The following is a 13531-nucleotide window of genomic DNA, read 5'->3' on the forward strand; positions in this document are numbered from 1 at the left end:
GAGGTTTCCTTCACCCCAGTGTCGTGTCACAGATGATTTGCTTTCTAAAGCCTACGATGCAGCAGCTTGTATGGGTCGCATCGGCAACTCAATGTCACACCTCATGCTCGCCCTCTCAGCCACCCTGGTCCAGGCTTTGGCTGGCTCAGTCACCCCTCTCAGAGGCATGCAGAAGGACTCTTTGCAGCTCCGGTGGAGCCAGGAGAGTAGCTTGGGTTGGCTGCTTTAGAGGCACTGGAGCGGATGGTCCGAGGCAGACTGACTCGATAGCAGCTCTCAGGTCTCCACAGGAGCGTGCCCCCCCCCCCCACACACACACACAACCTAGAGCTGCAGCCAGTGCAACAGTCAGTGCAGCAGCCCGCTCGGCGGGCAGCTCAGGATGTTCGGGCCCCTGATTGTCAGCCTTCTAGTCAGCCTTAGGCCTTGGCTGTTAACCGGTGCTGTGGGGACGCCGAAGTTCTGGGGCCAGTCGTCGACTGCTTTTCCCAGCAGCAGCTCAGTTATTGGGCTGCTTACACCTCGGACCCCTGGGTGGTGTCCCCCCTACCCATTGTCCTCTCTGATTCTCCTGGATGGAGGAGAGCAGCCCTCTGGGGCAGGATGCCCTGGCACACGAGTGGCCAGAGGGTCTCCTGTACGCATTCCCACCAGTCCCACTGATTATGGCAACGCTGCAGAGGATTCTTCAGCAGGGCCACAGACTGCTGCTGGTGGCCCCCTTCTAGCCTGGACGGTCATGGTTTTCTCTCTTGCACAGGCTCTGTCATGGCTCACCATGGCCTCTCCCCGACAGGAAGGACCTCCTGTCTCAGCTGGGGGGCCGGGTGTGGCATCCCAACCCTTGCCATCTTCAGCTGTGGGTTTGGCCTCTGTAGGGCCCGATCCACTGCTGAATGAGAGAATAGGCAAAATCCAGAATTCTGCTCCTACCTGGGCAGTATGAGAACAGGTGGCAACTGTACTCTGGTTGGTGTTCAGGAAGGCATGGGGACCCTGTGCACTGCTCTGTGTCTACTACTTTGGAATTTTTGCAGTCTCTCCTGGATAGCGGTCGGTCAACCTCTACCCAGAAGGTGTACGTGGCTGCCATTTCATCTAGACATGTTCTAGTCAATAACAACACGTGGGATGCCAGGTTGGTGTCCCTCTTCATGTAGGGGGCTCTGAGACTATGTCCCCCACGACTGCCAAGAGCTCCAGCATGGGACCTGCCTTTGGAGCTGGATGCTCTACCCTTTGAGCCTCTGGCACAGGCAGGCCTAAAGTGGTTGTCAGTGAAGAATGCCTTCCTCCTCGCTATCACCTCGGCAAAACGTGTTAGTGAGCTTCATTCCTTGTCGATCAGCAGTTCTTGCCTGTGATGGAGCTCAGACAGTTCAGGGGTCACCTTATGAATAGACATGACAAAGTGCTAAAACTTAACTGGCTTAGTTTAAAAATACATATTTCAGCACCTTTCAAGTTCTTCTGTTGGGAGTCAATGAGGTCTGTATTTTTGATTCCTTGTGACTTTGTTGGTATTGGTCATCCAGTGCTTAAAGCACCACTTCTGGCAGTCAGGAAGGATGAAATAGAAGGACAGTAAAGTATGTAACTATGGTTCTATGAATCCTGGATGACTGCCAGAGTCTTCAGTCACTAAGAATCCTTGTGGCTTCGCAAGAAGATTCTGCAGGAACAGATCCTCTGACGACAAGTTATAGACTGAAGTTATAGTCTGTCCGGGTGCGTCAGGGAGTCACTCACAGGTGACTCTGTTAGTATTACTTCTCAACCTGCGCATGCGCGAGACGGAGTCATCCAGTGCTTAAAGCATCGTCTCTGGTGGTCATCCAGGATTCATAGGCCTTTGTTGTCTTTGGGCATTGAATTAGTTATTCGCGCTGCAGTCTCCAAAGTCTCACCATTGATTCATTAACACCAACCTTATGTGCAGCGACTCTATTTCCCTCCTGGATAGACTGATTAATTGCTTTCAACTTAAAAGCTGCATTATATGCTTTTCTTCATGTACTTTCCATAATGAGGGCGTGAAAAATATTTTGTATTCGTGCATGTCATGCTGCGTTTACGTTGAGTGCGCCAAAACTAGCGTCTTCTTCTTTGCATTGACCTCTTGCATCTGTCTCGTTTTTGCACTTCCTGCGCCCTCTGATGGCCATTAGCATAGAAAAATCTATAGATTGGCCACATCGTTGTATAAGGCGCAGGGTTCAAAGCGTGGGAAAATAGTAGCAGCTTCTAGTCCGGTAAATATGGTATACTGATTTGTATGCTCATCTGTAGACAAATTTCAGATATTTGCATGTTTATTTGACTTGCAGTAGATTGACTAAAATACTGTGGCTGTTGTTTAGGTACATAAGACACCTCATATGTTAATCTGCAAAAGCCTGCAACAGAAGACTTGGATGCCCAGTCTTCAAACCCACTACAGCCTAACTTGACTGCAGAACCCTGCATATGCAAAACTGACACTAGAGGGGTACTAAGAGTGAGAACATGTTGACAAAATGGCGGTGGCTGTAGCTCTTATAGCAATGGATAGCGAGGCCACTCCACTGTGGCTCCAGTCAGAGCCTTCCTTTGTCATCATTGCGCTGACAATGTAATGTTGTGGCTCTGGGATAGCATGGATCAATGCAGATGCTGATGAACATGTATATTTTTTGATAATAGAATAAACCCTTCCTAAAAGTGTTGTTCATATGGCCTCTGGGTCAAGGAAGGAACAGTTCTGCAATATCACAGGGGATGAACACAGGGATGCTGAGCACCGGTAGGTTGGGGGGGCAGGGGAGTGAGAGTGATCACCAATCCTCCTCTGCATTACTAAAAAACAGTAGAGAAAGTAGACAGAGTAGAAAAGTCAGAACTGTGAAAATTTCTGTCAGAGCTGCTAACTCATCTTCTGCTCACTCAAGTGGGTATATTGTGAGGAGATTATCACCCTGTTGCCTACTGAGAAACAGCTGAGTCAAGTTGAAGTCTCTATGCTGGATCGAGGATGTTGATGAAGATATCCAAGAGCTACAGGAAGCTTCAGACAAGAGAAAGAGACACACCAGCTGACCAAGCTGCTCAGTGGGACCAGCCACACCTGACAATACCCAAGAGCCATCCACATGAAAAGCTTCTCTTCTCCTCCCACCAAAGCAACCTCTTCCCCTGGCCATCAAGCAACAATTGAAATAATACTTCTCCTGTGATGTTGGAGATAAAAAAATGGAATTTCCCAACAACGTAGTTACAGTATCTAATTACTTCAGATAATTTGGTTTGGCTTCCCACCCCTGTCAGCTGCTGAGTGGTGCTAAGGCATAATTCAACTGTTTAATCTTAAAGATGTAATCTACTTTTCTCTTGTGAAATGTATAAGTTGCTGTTATTAAAAATTGTTCCTAAAATCTTAAATACCTCTGACAGTAAATTGGCAAGCCATGTTAATGATAATATGGTGAAGAGAACATTAAATTTGTATTCATCAGTTCAATTCAATTCAATTTTATTTATTTAGCGCCAAATCACAACCGAAGTTGTCTCAGGACACTTTACATTTAGAGCAGGTACAGACCAAACTCTTTATCTAATTCCTCAGTGGAAGTTATATTTTGTTGTTGTTGTTTTTTGTAAATTTCAGTATCATATCTAAACAAACCAAAAGCAAATTCATTCAGATTATGAAATTGCTGAATGCCACACATTTTCTAAATTACTTGTATGTGCCACTTACTGTAAGAACAATTTTTTTGGTATGACTCATTCTTGCATGAGGCCCACTGTGTGTATCCAAGAGGTCTAACAAACATGTTAAATGTGTTTTCTTTCCTCATTAAACATTTGTTAATATATTTCATATTTTTAAATCCTGCATTGTTTATGTCCATGTTTGCTTGTCGTCTTCACTGCTTTCACCTTACCATCTCTTACTGTTGATTGGGTAAAAAGTGTGAAATCGGCAGCAGGGCTGAGTATTGTGTCACATGCATGTGGGCAAAAGTGCTATACATACGAATTGCTGAGAGTATCCTGTAGCTGTACATTTTAGTAATGAAAAACATGACAATTTTACGCTACATTTTTGTAGTATTGAAAAGGCAATCTTGAATTGACGCCCAACGTTTTACAAAGCTCGTCTCCCAAAGGTTTGAATGACTAGCTAGTTCTTAATATAATGTTATGAGATGTTTTTCGTGAATTTCACAGACAACTGTCTATTTGCTATTATATATATTATTATTATTGACAAGTTCGTTTCTCAACATTAATACTATGTACACTTTGAACTACGTTTGGTGTTTTTCTGTGTATGATGTTATGGTTATGTTGTAGGCCTATGGTGCCATGAGGTGATTATATAAGAAATTTGTTTGATTCAATGAGTGATATTAATCTGTAGCGTGACCTGACTAGCACTCGCAGTTAATGAGCACTGCACATTACTAGGCAGACATACACTTTAAAACACACACACACACACACACGCACACACACACGCACACACACACACACACACACACACACACACACACACACAATTGTTTAGGTCTTAAACAAAAACACTTCCTGGATCCAGGTCTTAAAGAGACAGCTAATCATAACTGTTGAAAAACCTGCAGCCAAATTGTCCTCATATAGGGAATATGAAATCAGTTTTAAATGATAGAGGACATTTATAAAGCAGCATGGCTGATGGCTGAGAATGTTTCACACTGATCATTGTATCATAATATCCCCTTTTAGAACAATTGCAAAAAGACAAAAAGAGCATTTCTTTAAGACCTGAAATGTCAAGCCCCCCTGCCCCCCAATTGTCACAGCAACCACCACTAGACATTTGTCAGAGGTGGTAACCATGTTATAAATACAAACCACTGAGATGATGTCATCAGGGTAGGTGGATTATTATAACAACGAGTAAGCCGCCATGGCCCATTCATCACACTTGCATACTGCAACACCCAGTTGGTGCTATGGCTTGGGACCAGACTACATTGCTCCCTATGGTGGTTTATTTTCCAGAGCAGGGCTGCTTGAACACAGCCATAGCTCACACACTTGCTAAAAAACACCTGACAACTATAGCAGATGTTCAGCCAGTGTATCATATCATCAGAGCACTTGGTGAGGGAAATTCTGAATCCACTCATCACTGTAACTTGACAATTAAAAATTGCTCTTTTAAAATTTCAATGTGTGGAGAAATGAGCTGTGTGAAAGGGAGAGGGACAGTATGCCAGGCAGCAGGTTAGTAGTGTGAATGGTATATGGCAATGCAGGTTGGCTAGCATTGTTATACTGATCCACCCACCTTAATGGGGATCCTTTGGGCGTTGCGATGCCATAGCCTTTGGAGTCCAGGTTTCCTCCCACTTTCATGGTGTCACAAGGTTTCCTCTGTTCGATGTACTCATTCATGGTTGACTCCAGAAGGTAGGCATATTTCCCTTTGGACTTCCTGACACGCAGGACACCCTCCGATGTTTTCTTTACAAAGACGGAAGGTTCTGCTGACTTCATGTATTGCCACATTTTGTCAAACAAGGCAATTTTAGAGCGCTGAAAAGGAGACAGACACAGATAAGATCCTAAAAGTTGTTGTGTACAACTTCAGTACTTTCAAGTATACAGTTTCAAGGTATATGGAGTTTGTAAACAACTGTGTACCACTGAGGCCTAACAGACATGGTGAATGCACCTCCTTTATGTAAATCTATGTTTCCGTTGGTGTTTTTCTCTTACAGGGCAGTTGCCGTTTAGACTAGACACTGCACACTTTTTAGGTACAGGAACGGCGGTGGCTGTCTTGAAGCAGATGGGAACATACTCCTGTTTCGTTTTTTTCATGGGACTGCTGATGACCTCATTCAGTTCCCTTCATGCATGTTTTTGCTTTTGCAGGAGGAACATAAACAGCAGCAACAAACACACTAGTGAATTCTTTGGACAGATATTAAAACCCAAGGTTGGGGAAACACTGTCCATCAATTTTCACTATGTTTGAGCACCAAGCATCGCTGATGCAAACAGAGTCTTCCCCTCATCTAACCGGAGGCATCTGCATGTGTCGTCAACACCATGTAGTTATGTAATGTAATAATCCAGATAATCACATTAGTTTGAACTGAAGTTTGACAATGGTCTTGGTTTGACTGAGAGACTGCACAGGGAATGCATACCTTCATCAGCAGCCTTTAAATGACTGTAACTATAACTGTTAAACATCAGAAAGAAGAACTGTTGGGGATAAAAATTCCTCTGATTTCAGGGATTCCTGTGCATCTAGGTATACTCTGGTCTCGGAACAGATGTATGGGAGATTTTGGTGAGGGATGTGTTAGCTAGTGCACTAAACCACCAGCACTGAAGCTGTACTGGAGGTACTGGAATAACACCTTACTAACACACCATTTGTTGGCTTGTCCTTTAATAATTAGAATTTGGGTTATGGGGGCGCTGCTGAGCTGGCAATGGAGTAAGACGTGTTTTGTTTGAGCTCCCATCGAGCTTCTTTTTATTTCAAGCTAAGTAGCGCGCTGCACATTTAAACATTAACCAAACCACTTTGAAACCCTTTTCGAAACTGGAGGAAAGCTTACAAGAGAGTGAATGGCGGCGAATCTACGAAAATATAGATATACTGGAGCATTAAACACAAAGCCCAACACAGCCTCGAGCCACGCTGCTACCGCCACCTCGGCAGGAACTTCTCTGTCACGGTCAGCTACACCAGAGATGAACACCGACGTCGCCGACTCCCTAAAATCGGAGATTCTCCTTTCGTTGAAAACTGAAATCTCGTCGGTCATTAAATCAGAAATGAAAAGCGCACTTGCCGAAGACTTAGACTTCCTTAAAAGTGAGCTGCATGCGTTAAAAGCAGAGGTTCAAAACAACACGGCAGCAATTCGTTCGGAGATTGACCAAATGAAAACCACAATACAGGGCATGGAGACCGGATTGTCAACATGGTCAGACGAGGTGGTGAGTCTACAGTCCACGGTAAATGCCCTCAAGACGGAGGTGGCAGAGCTCCGAGATAAATGTGAGGACTTGGAAGGAAGAGCCCGGCGGTGTAACATAAGAATACTAGGGGTGCCTGAGACGCCTGGATCGAGCTCCACGACAACGGTCTCAAAGATGCTACGAGATATGCTACAGTTGGACAAAGATGTGCTTATTGACCGCTCACATCGAAGCCTGGCTCCAAGGAGACCCGGCGGAAAACCACGAGCGATAGTGGCGAAACTCCACTATTTCCAAGACTGTGTCGAGGTGCTGAAGCGGGCACGCACCTGCGTGCCACTCCGACATAATGGGGAGACTGTTGCTATCTTTCCAGACTACACTGCAAGGGTCGCCAAAGCCAGGGCTGCGTTAAGAAGCACATCATCCCAGTTACAGAGGAGCGCGAGTAAGACTGTTCCTTTTTTTTTGTGTGTGTGTGCTCAACCTTAGATTCCATTCATTCTGATGGTATTATGGTATAGCCTACTACACATTTATGGAGAAGTAACTAAACTGAACTGATTGAACTAAGCGGACTAATGTCAACGTTACTACTCCGAAGGACTGTTACTGTGTCCCAAGCTTACTGATCTTACTGATTAAGAATCGTTACTCCTTTTTCAATATTAGACGCCTTTTTAATATCCTTTATAGCCCCTCTCCACCAGATGTGCCTGAGATAGTCCTCTCACTGGATGCTGAAAAGGCATTCGACCGGGTGGAGTGGATCTTTTCAGCACATTAGAAAAGTTTGGATATGGCCCCGTGTTTACATCGTGGATTAGATTATTATATACATTTCCAATGGCTGCTGTTCGTACTACTAATAATTTATCTTCTTTTTTCGAGCTTAAACGTGGCACAAGACAGGGATGACCCTTGTCACCACTTCTTTTTGCAATTGCAATGGAACCTCTAGCTTTAGCACTGAGGCAACAAACTGACATCAAAGGAATCCAACGATCAGGGGAGGAGCATAAAGTCTCGCTTTACGCGGATGACATGCTTCTATATGTATCACATCCCCTCTTGAGCCTTCCTAAGTTAATGGTCTTGCTGACAGAATTTGGCAAACTGGCTGGCTACAAGGTTAATATTCAGAAAAGTGAGCTGATGCCGGCACCAGCAACAGTAAGACATCCCTAAATTCACTCCCCTTTAAAATTTGTCCCCAAAAATTGAAATACCTCGGCATATGGGTCACAGATAAACATAAAGATCTTTACGCTGCTAACTATCAGCCCCTATTATCGAGCCTGAGTCAGGACATCAAACGGTGGGATTTGCTGCCTCTCTCTTTGGGTGGAAGAATTAATACAGTAAAGATGAACATGCTGCCTAAGTTTTTATATATATTTCAGTGCCTCCCAGTCTTTTTAACTAAATCTTTCTTTACCAAATTAAATAATCAGATATCAAGTTTCATCTGGAACAAAAAAACACCCCGGATCAAAAAGGGGGTGAAAGGAATTTACTGTTTTGTGTTTGCTTTGTTGAGTTTATGTTAAATCTGTAAAAATGAAAAAAACAAAATAAAAAGACCTTGATCAAAAAAAAAATAATTAGAATTTGGCCCCTTCTGTACGTGTCCTGCTAAACTGCCAGTTGCATTAGAAGTAACCTGCAATCATTTCCATACTGTATTAAGTCCTTACCCTGAAGAACTCCTTGGTGGATCCAGAGTCCAGGGTTCCATATGCTATCTCTGTCTGTTTAGCCAGGTCTTCAGCACTCTCAATGGGAGAAACCATCCTCTCCACTGTCAGGAAGGCAGCTAGGTTGGCAGTGTATGATGAGATGATGATCAGAGTGAAAAACCACCACACCCCCCCAACTATACGACCTGACAGAGACCTGCGCGCACACACAGACACACACACACACACACACACACACACAGGAGCTATACAAATTAAAATTGAATTGAATGGAACGTCAGCAGGTAACTTTACAGTCAGAAAGGTGGCTGTGGCTCTTCTGACATGCCACCTGACAGCCCTTTCTCCAAACCATTCAAACTGCATTTGCCAGTTACATAAGTGCATTAGCGCTATACTATGCCTCCTGGATTCAACATAATGACAATGACTTTTCATTTTTAATACCCACTGATTTTGCTTTTACAAGTTTATGTCCTTGTTAAAACACTATAGTTTTGTTAGGGGGACTAAACATTTGGTTGAGGTTAGGGAAATTTTGTGGTCTTGTTTAAGTATTTTAAAAGTCACAGCTCAGATGTGAACTCCAGTCCTGCTGTCAAAACCATGTACTTTGTGCTCCGAGCCAAGGATGACTTTACAGGTTATAAAACAATAGCTAGCATATTTATATGTTCATACCGTCATCCACAATGTACACATTTTGTTTCAATATGCTGCAGGAAAATGTTTTTTCCAATGTTCTGTCTCTACAACATTTAACAAATGCAGAGAGGCACAGGTGTCTGTCAAAGCAGAAGGCTCCAGTTTTTATTTTACTAGATTTTTGTAAACTGAAGATATCTATAAGCCATTTTTATCAGTACAATACTTGCCCTACTCACTTCAATAAGAATCTCGATCTTTGTTACAGGTCCATCAAAAAAAGCAAGATGAATTATGATGTCTCCAGTAGGATCAGCATATGGCACATGGTAAGGGTCAAAATTAAGACTACTGAGAAGTTGGTTGCATATATCTTGATATATCTGAGAGGAAGGTATTGGTAAATGGTAAATGGAATGTATTCATATTGCGCTTCTCTAGTCCTCCGATCACTCAAAGCGCTTTACAACACAAGCCTGCATTCACCCATTCACACATGGTAGCAAGGCCACCTGCTCATTGCGAGCATTACCACATTCACACACCATGTACTGCATCTGGAGCAACTAGGGGTTCAGCATCTTGCTCGAGGATACCTCAACATGTTGACGGCTGAGGAACCAAACCACCAACCCTCTGATAAGTGGACGACTGCTCTACCTCCTGACTCACAGTCACCAGAAGGCAGTGGGAAATTAGAAGCCAGCAGTGGGACATGAAGAAAAAGCTATTCTTTTGATGAATATACTCACTCATGTGTCTAACCTAGCAACCCACTAGATTGGCTATTGGCTTGGTTGGTCATTAACTTCAGAGGCAGCCAGCCTGCTTAGGCTAGCTAGATTAGCTACAGATTTGGCTATTTCATTTGATTGGAGCCAAATGTGTTTATTTCACTCTGTTCATGCTGTTAGTAGTGTATTTATCTTAGTGTATTCATATATACCCCTCAATGTTATTTATTTATATATCGCTATACATATGTATAATACTCTGCACTTTTACTTCTTTGCTTAGCTTACTGGTTAGATACTAAACAGCATTTTGCTGTCTCAGTACTTGTACTGTGTGATCATTTACTGCTTTTTGGATCTCTGGTTAAATGCTAGAGTGGTTCTGTCACCCTTATGTATATTATTATTATTATTATTGCAGTTGACAAATTAAATGTGAAAAACATAACTCGAGCAATAACTACATAACAGCAACTCTGACAGTGTCAACAGAAAAAATGAATGAAATTCATTCATTCTTATTAAATAAATCTGTTGTACAGTCATGGCTATACCAACCTTGGTGAGATGTCACAACCCTGTCGCATGAAAGCACCTAAAGAGAACCAAAGGGAGTTAAAGATCCCAAACTCATTGGTAGATTCAGTTGTCAGCGGCAAAGCTCCATCCTCTGGCTCCTCTAACGTCCACTCATACGGGCTGAATCTGGATACCTACAAAGTAATATTATCATTTATTGCTTTGACTTTCGTTGTTGCACTGTACCTACTTGAAGACACTCCTTTACTTTAGCAGAAACATGTTGATTTTCATACAGGAAAATGCACACAAGCAAGATTTTTGCATTGACAAAAGCAAAACACGCAGCATGAAAGGTTGAGTTACAAGTTGTTGAATCACTGCAGGCAGTGTTTGAGCAGCTTCAGGCCCAACCTTCAAAGATTTGCTAAAAAGGATCTTGTTATTTAGAATTTGATGGATGATGCATTATTTTGAACATTATTTCGAAAGAACAAATCTTTACTTTAGAGCCATAAATGTGTTACATAAATGTGCTCCCATAAAACCTGCACATTGTACTATGCACATGATGTTTTTTTTTTGTACGACATCTTCTTCCCTGTCCCAAATAAAATATGCTATTTCTGTTTTAATATAATAGCATGCTGAAAGTGAAAGTTCATTCTAGACCCTGGAAACAGTAGTTAGAGAGGAAAAAGAAAAAAGACCTTAAGTCAAGGTCCACTCACTAGCCTTTCCCGGAACTTTCAACTGCAACTCACTATCTTTATCAATAGATGTAGTTTGCGCAGTTGTGGTAACAGGCAGAACACTTCAACAGTAGATGAAGTGTTGCACATTTGGTGTAACTTTGTGGTTCCAACAAAAGGAGTCCCAGTGGATGAAATTGTAACAGCTTATAAGCGTATTGTTACACTTCAAGACTCTTCTCTATGGTGGCCCAGAGAATGAAAACACGACATTTCACAAAACACAACATTTCAGAAAACGCAACAACATTTCAGAAAAAACAACTAAATTTCAGAAAAACAACAAGATTTCACAAAAGACAATGACTTAAAGAAAACACACAACATCGCACAAAACACAACAACAACACTTGTATGTGATTGGACAGAGCCCAATCCCTGTTTAGATGAAACAACGGCCACGAGGAGGAAATAGCGGCAGCGGCGGAAAACTCTTAGAAGACAGCATTTCAATGACACGTGATCACAGTAGTGTTACACTACATTTTTAAGAAAGAAAGACATCAACTGACTGCTAAAACTAGTACAAAGCAGTAATCTGGAAAGTTCCTAAGATCCCAATAGATACTGATGCCAAAGGGATCTTAGTGGAAAATCCCCAAAAGCTACAGTGGAAAATTCCCAATCGAAATTAGGTACAGAGGTAATCAACACCAAATAATTAAGAAATATTCAAGGAAACATATAATTGCATATATGTATAAATGCATATAAAATGCAAAAATCACATCATACAAATGCTACTTCTAGCGAGTCAAATACAACACTGACGACTGATAACACTCAAAAAATTTAATTAAGAGATGCCACAAACAGCATCAGTGACACTGGCATGTTCTCAGCATCTCCTCTGCAGCTTTGGTCAGTGGCAGCTGCCTAAAAAAGCAGCAGGTCAGTGGTAGCTGAGCCTGTCACCAGCAACCATCAAGGCACTTATCATACAGAAGTGGATGTGGTTCTAATGAAACCTTTTCCGGAATCTGAAATGTTGTTGTAATTTGTGAAATGTGTTTGTGTTTTCAGAAATTCTATTGCATTTTCAAAAATTCTGTTGTGTTTTGTGAAATGTCATTATGATGCATTCTGAGCACTGCCAGCATCGGTAGTATCACTTGTCAGCCAGCTAAATTCTCCCACAGACTCTAACCACTAAAAGTCATTGACCAGGATGGATAGTCAGAAAAAGATCGAGGAGAAGATTCACATCTGACATCAATAACGATCTTTGAACAGAGACAGGTGGTCACCATCTCAACAACATACATAACCATCTGACAAAAGCTCTAAAAAAGAAAACGAGGGGACCTTGAGCAGTGTTTGGGTCTTGAAAGTATAATTCTGATTCCATGTTATTACAGGATAAGAACAATAATAACTTATGAATCCTCAGAGACCTTGGGTATAAGTGAGGAGCAGACATTACCTCTCTGAAGTTTCTAAACGTAGCTCTAATTAGATCAATGTCAGATTGTGGGAGTCTGTACAAAATCTGTACTTGGGCAATTGGATGTAATGCAAGGCCAGACTCTCACGGGCTGTGTAAGCAGTTAAGCAACATTTTCACCATTATTTCCTCAATTCTCAATCATGTTGATATCACAGAATCCATACACTTCTGCTGTAATCAACACAGCTGTCTACATGCATGTTATGTGCATTGCCAGGATCTGAATCTTATTTTTGGGCTTCAACTACACTCAGTCTGCACATTTCAAGCAGAATAGCAGAATATTCATGCATGCCCATAACACACCCACTATAGGAACCTCTGACAATCATGGTGATAATATAGTAAGAATTCTAGTGGGAACAAAGCACATCGAGACGCAAAAATAGATTGACTTACCAGGAAGAGCACAACACTAACTCCTATATAGGCAAAGACAATGCACATCCAGATTTCATAGGCCAGTGGGTCCAGAAAGGAGAAGACTCCTGGTTTGGATTTCTGTGGCTTTTTGATCATGATGGAGATTCCCAAAGACATGAAGGGTTTGGAGAAATCTATCACCTCTTCACGAACAAGAGTGATCGTCAGGGGAGCAACGGCTATATCTGCTTTCTGATGGAGAGACAAAGACAGAGTGCTTGATAGTGCGATCTCTTCATGGAATTGAGATGGCTGGAAAGAGGAGAATGACAAAATACACACTTTTTTTTTCACATGCCACTGTCTTGGAGGATGTCCTTGTCAAGCCACTATTAGTAAGTG

General features: G+C 42.4%; 1 protein-coding gene across 5 annotated transcripts in view; it reads right to left on the reverse strand.

Annotated features, from left to right (window-relative positions):
* LOC121627755 (glutamate receptor 2-like) overlaps positions 1-13531 on the reverse strand; it is a 155290-nt gene that overhangs the window by 37248 nt on the left and 104511 nt on the right. For all 5 annotated transcript variants that reach the window (XM_041966799.1, XM_041966798.1, XM_041966797.1 and 2 more), the window contains 4 exons: positions 13166-13381; positions 10607-10761; positions 8667-8865; positions 5315-5562 (listed from right to left, as the gene is read on the reverse strand). In XM_041966799.1, the coding sequence (XP_041822733.1) occupies positions 5315-5562; positions 8667-8865; positions 10607-10761; positions 13166-13381 (818 nt within the window). The remainder of the gene's footprint in view (positions 1-5314; positions 5563-8666; positions 8866-10606; positions 10762-13165; positions 13382-13531) is intronic.

This window comes from Chelmon rostratus, chromosome 3, assembly GCF_017976325.1.
Source record: "Chelmon rostratus isolate fCheRos1 chromosome 3, fCheRos1.pri, whole genome shotgun sequence".
NCBI lineage: Eukaryota > Metazoa > Chordata > Actinopteri > Chaetodontiformes > Chaetodontidae > Chelmon > Chelmon rostratus.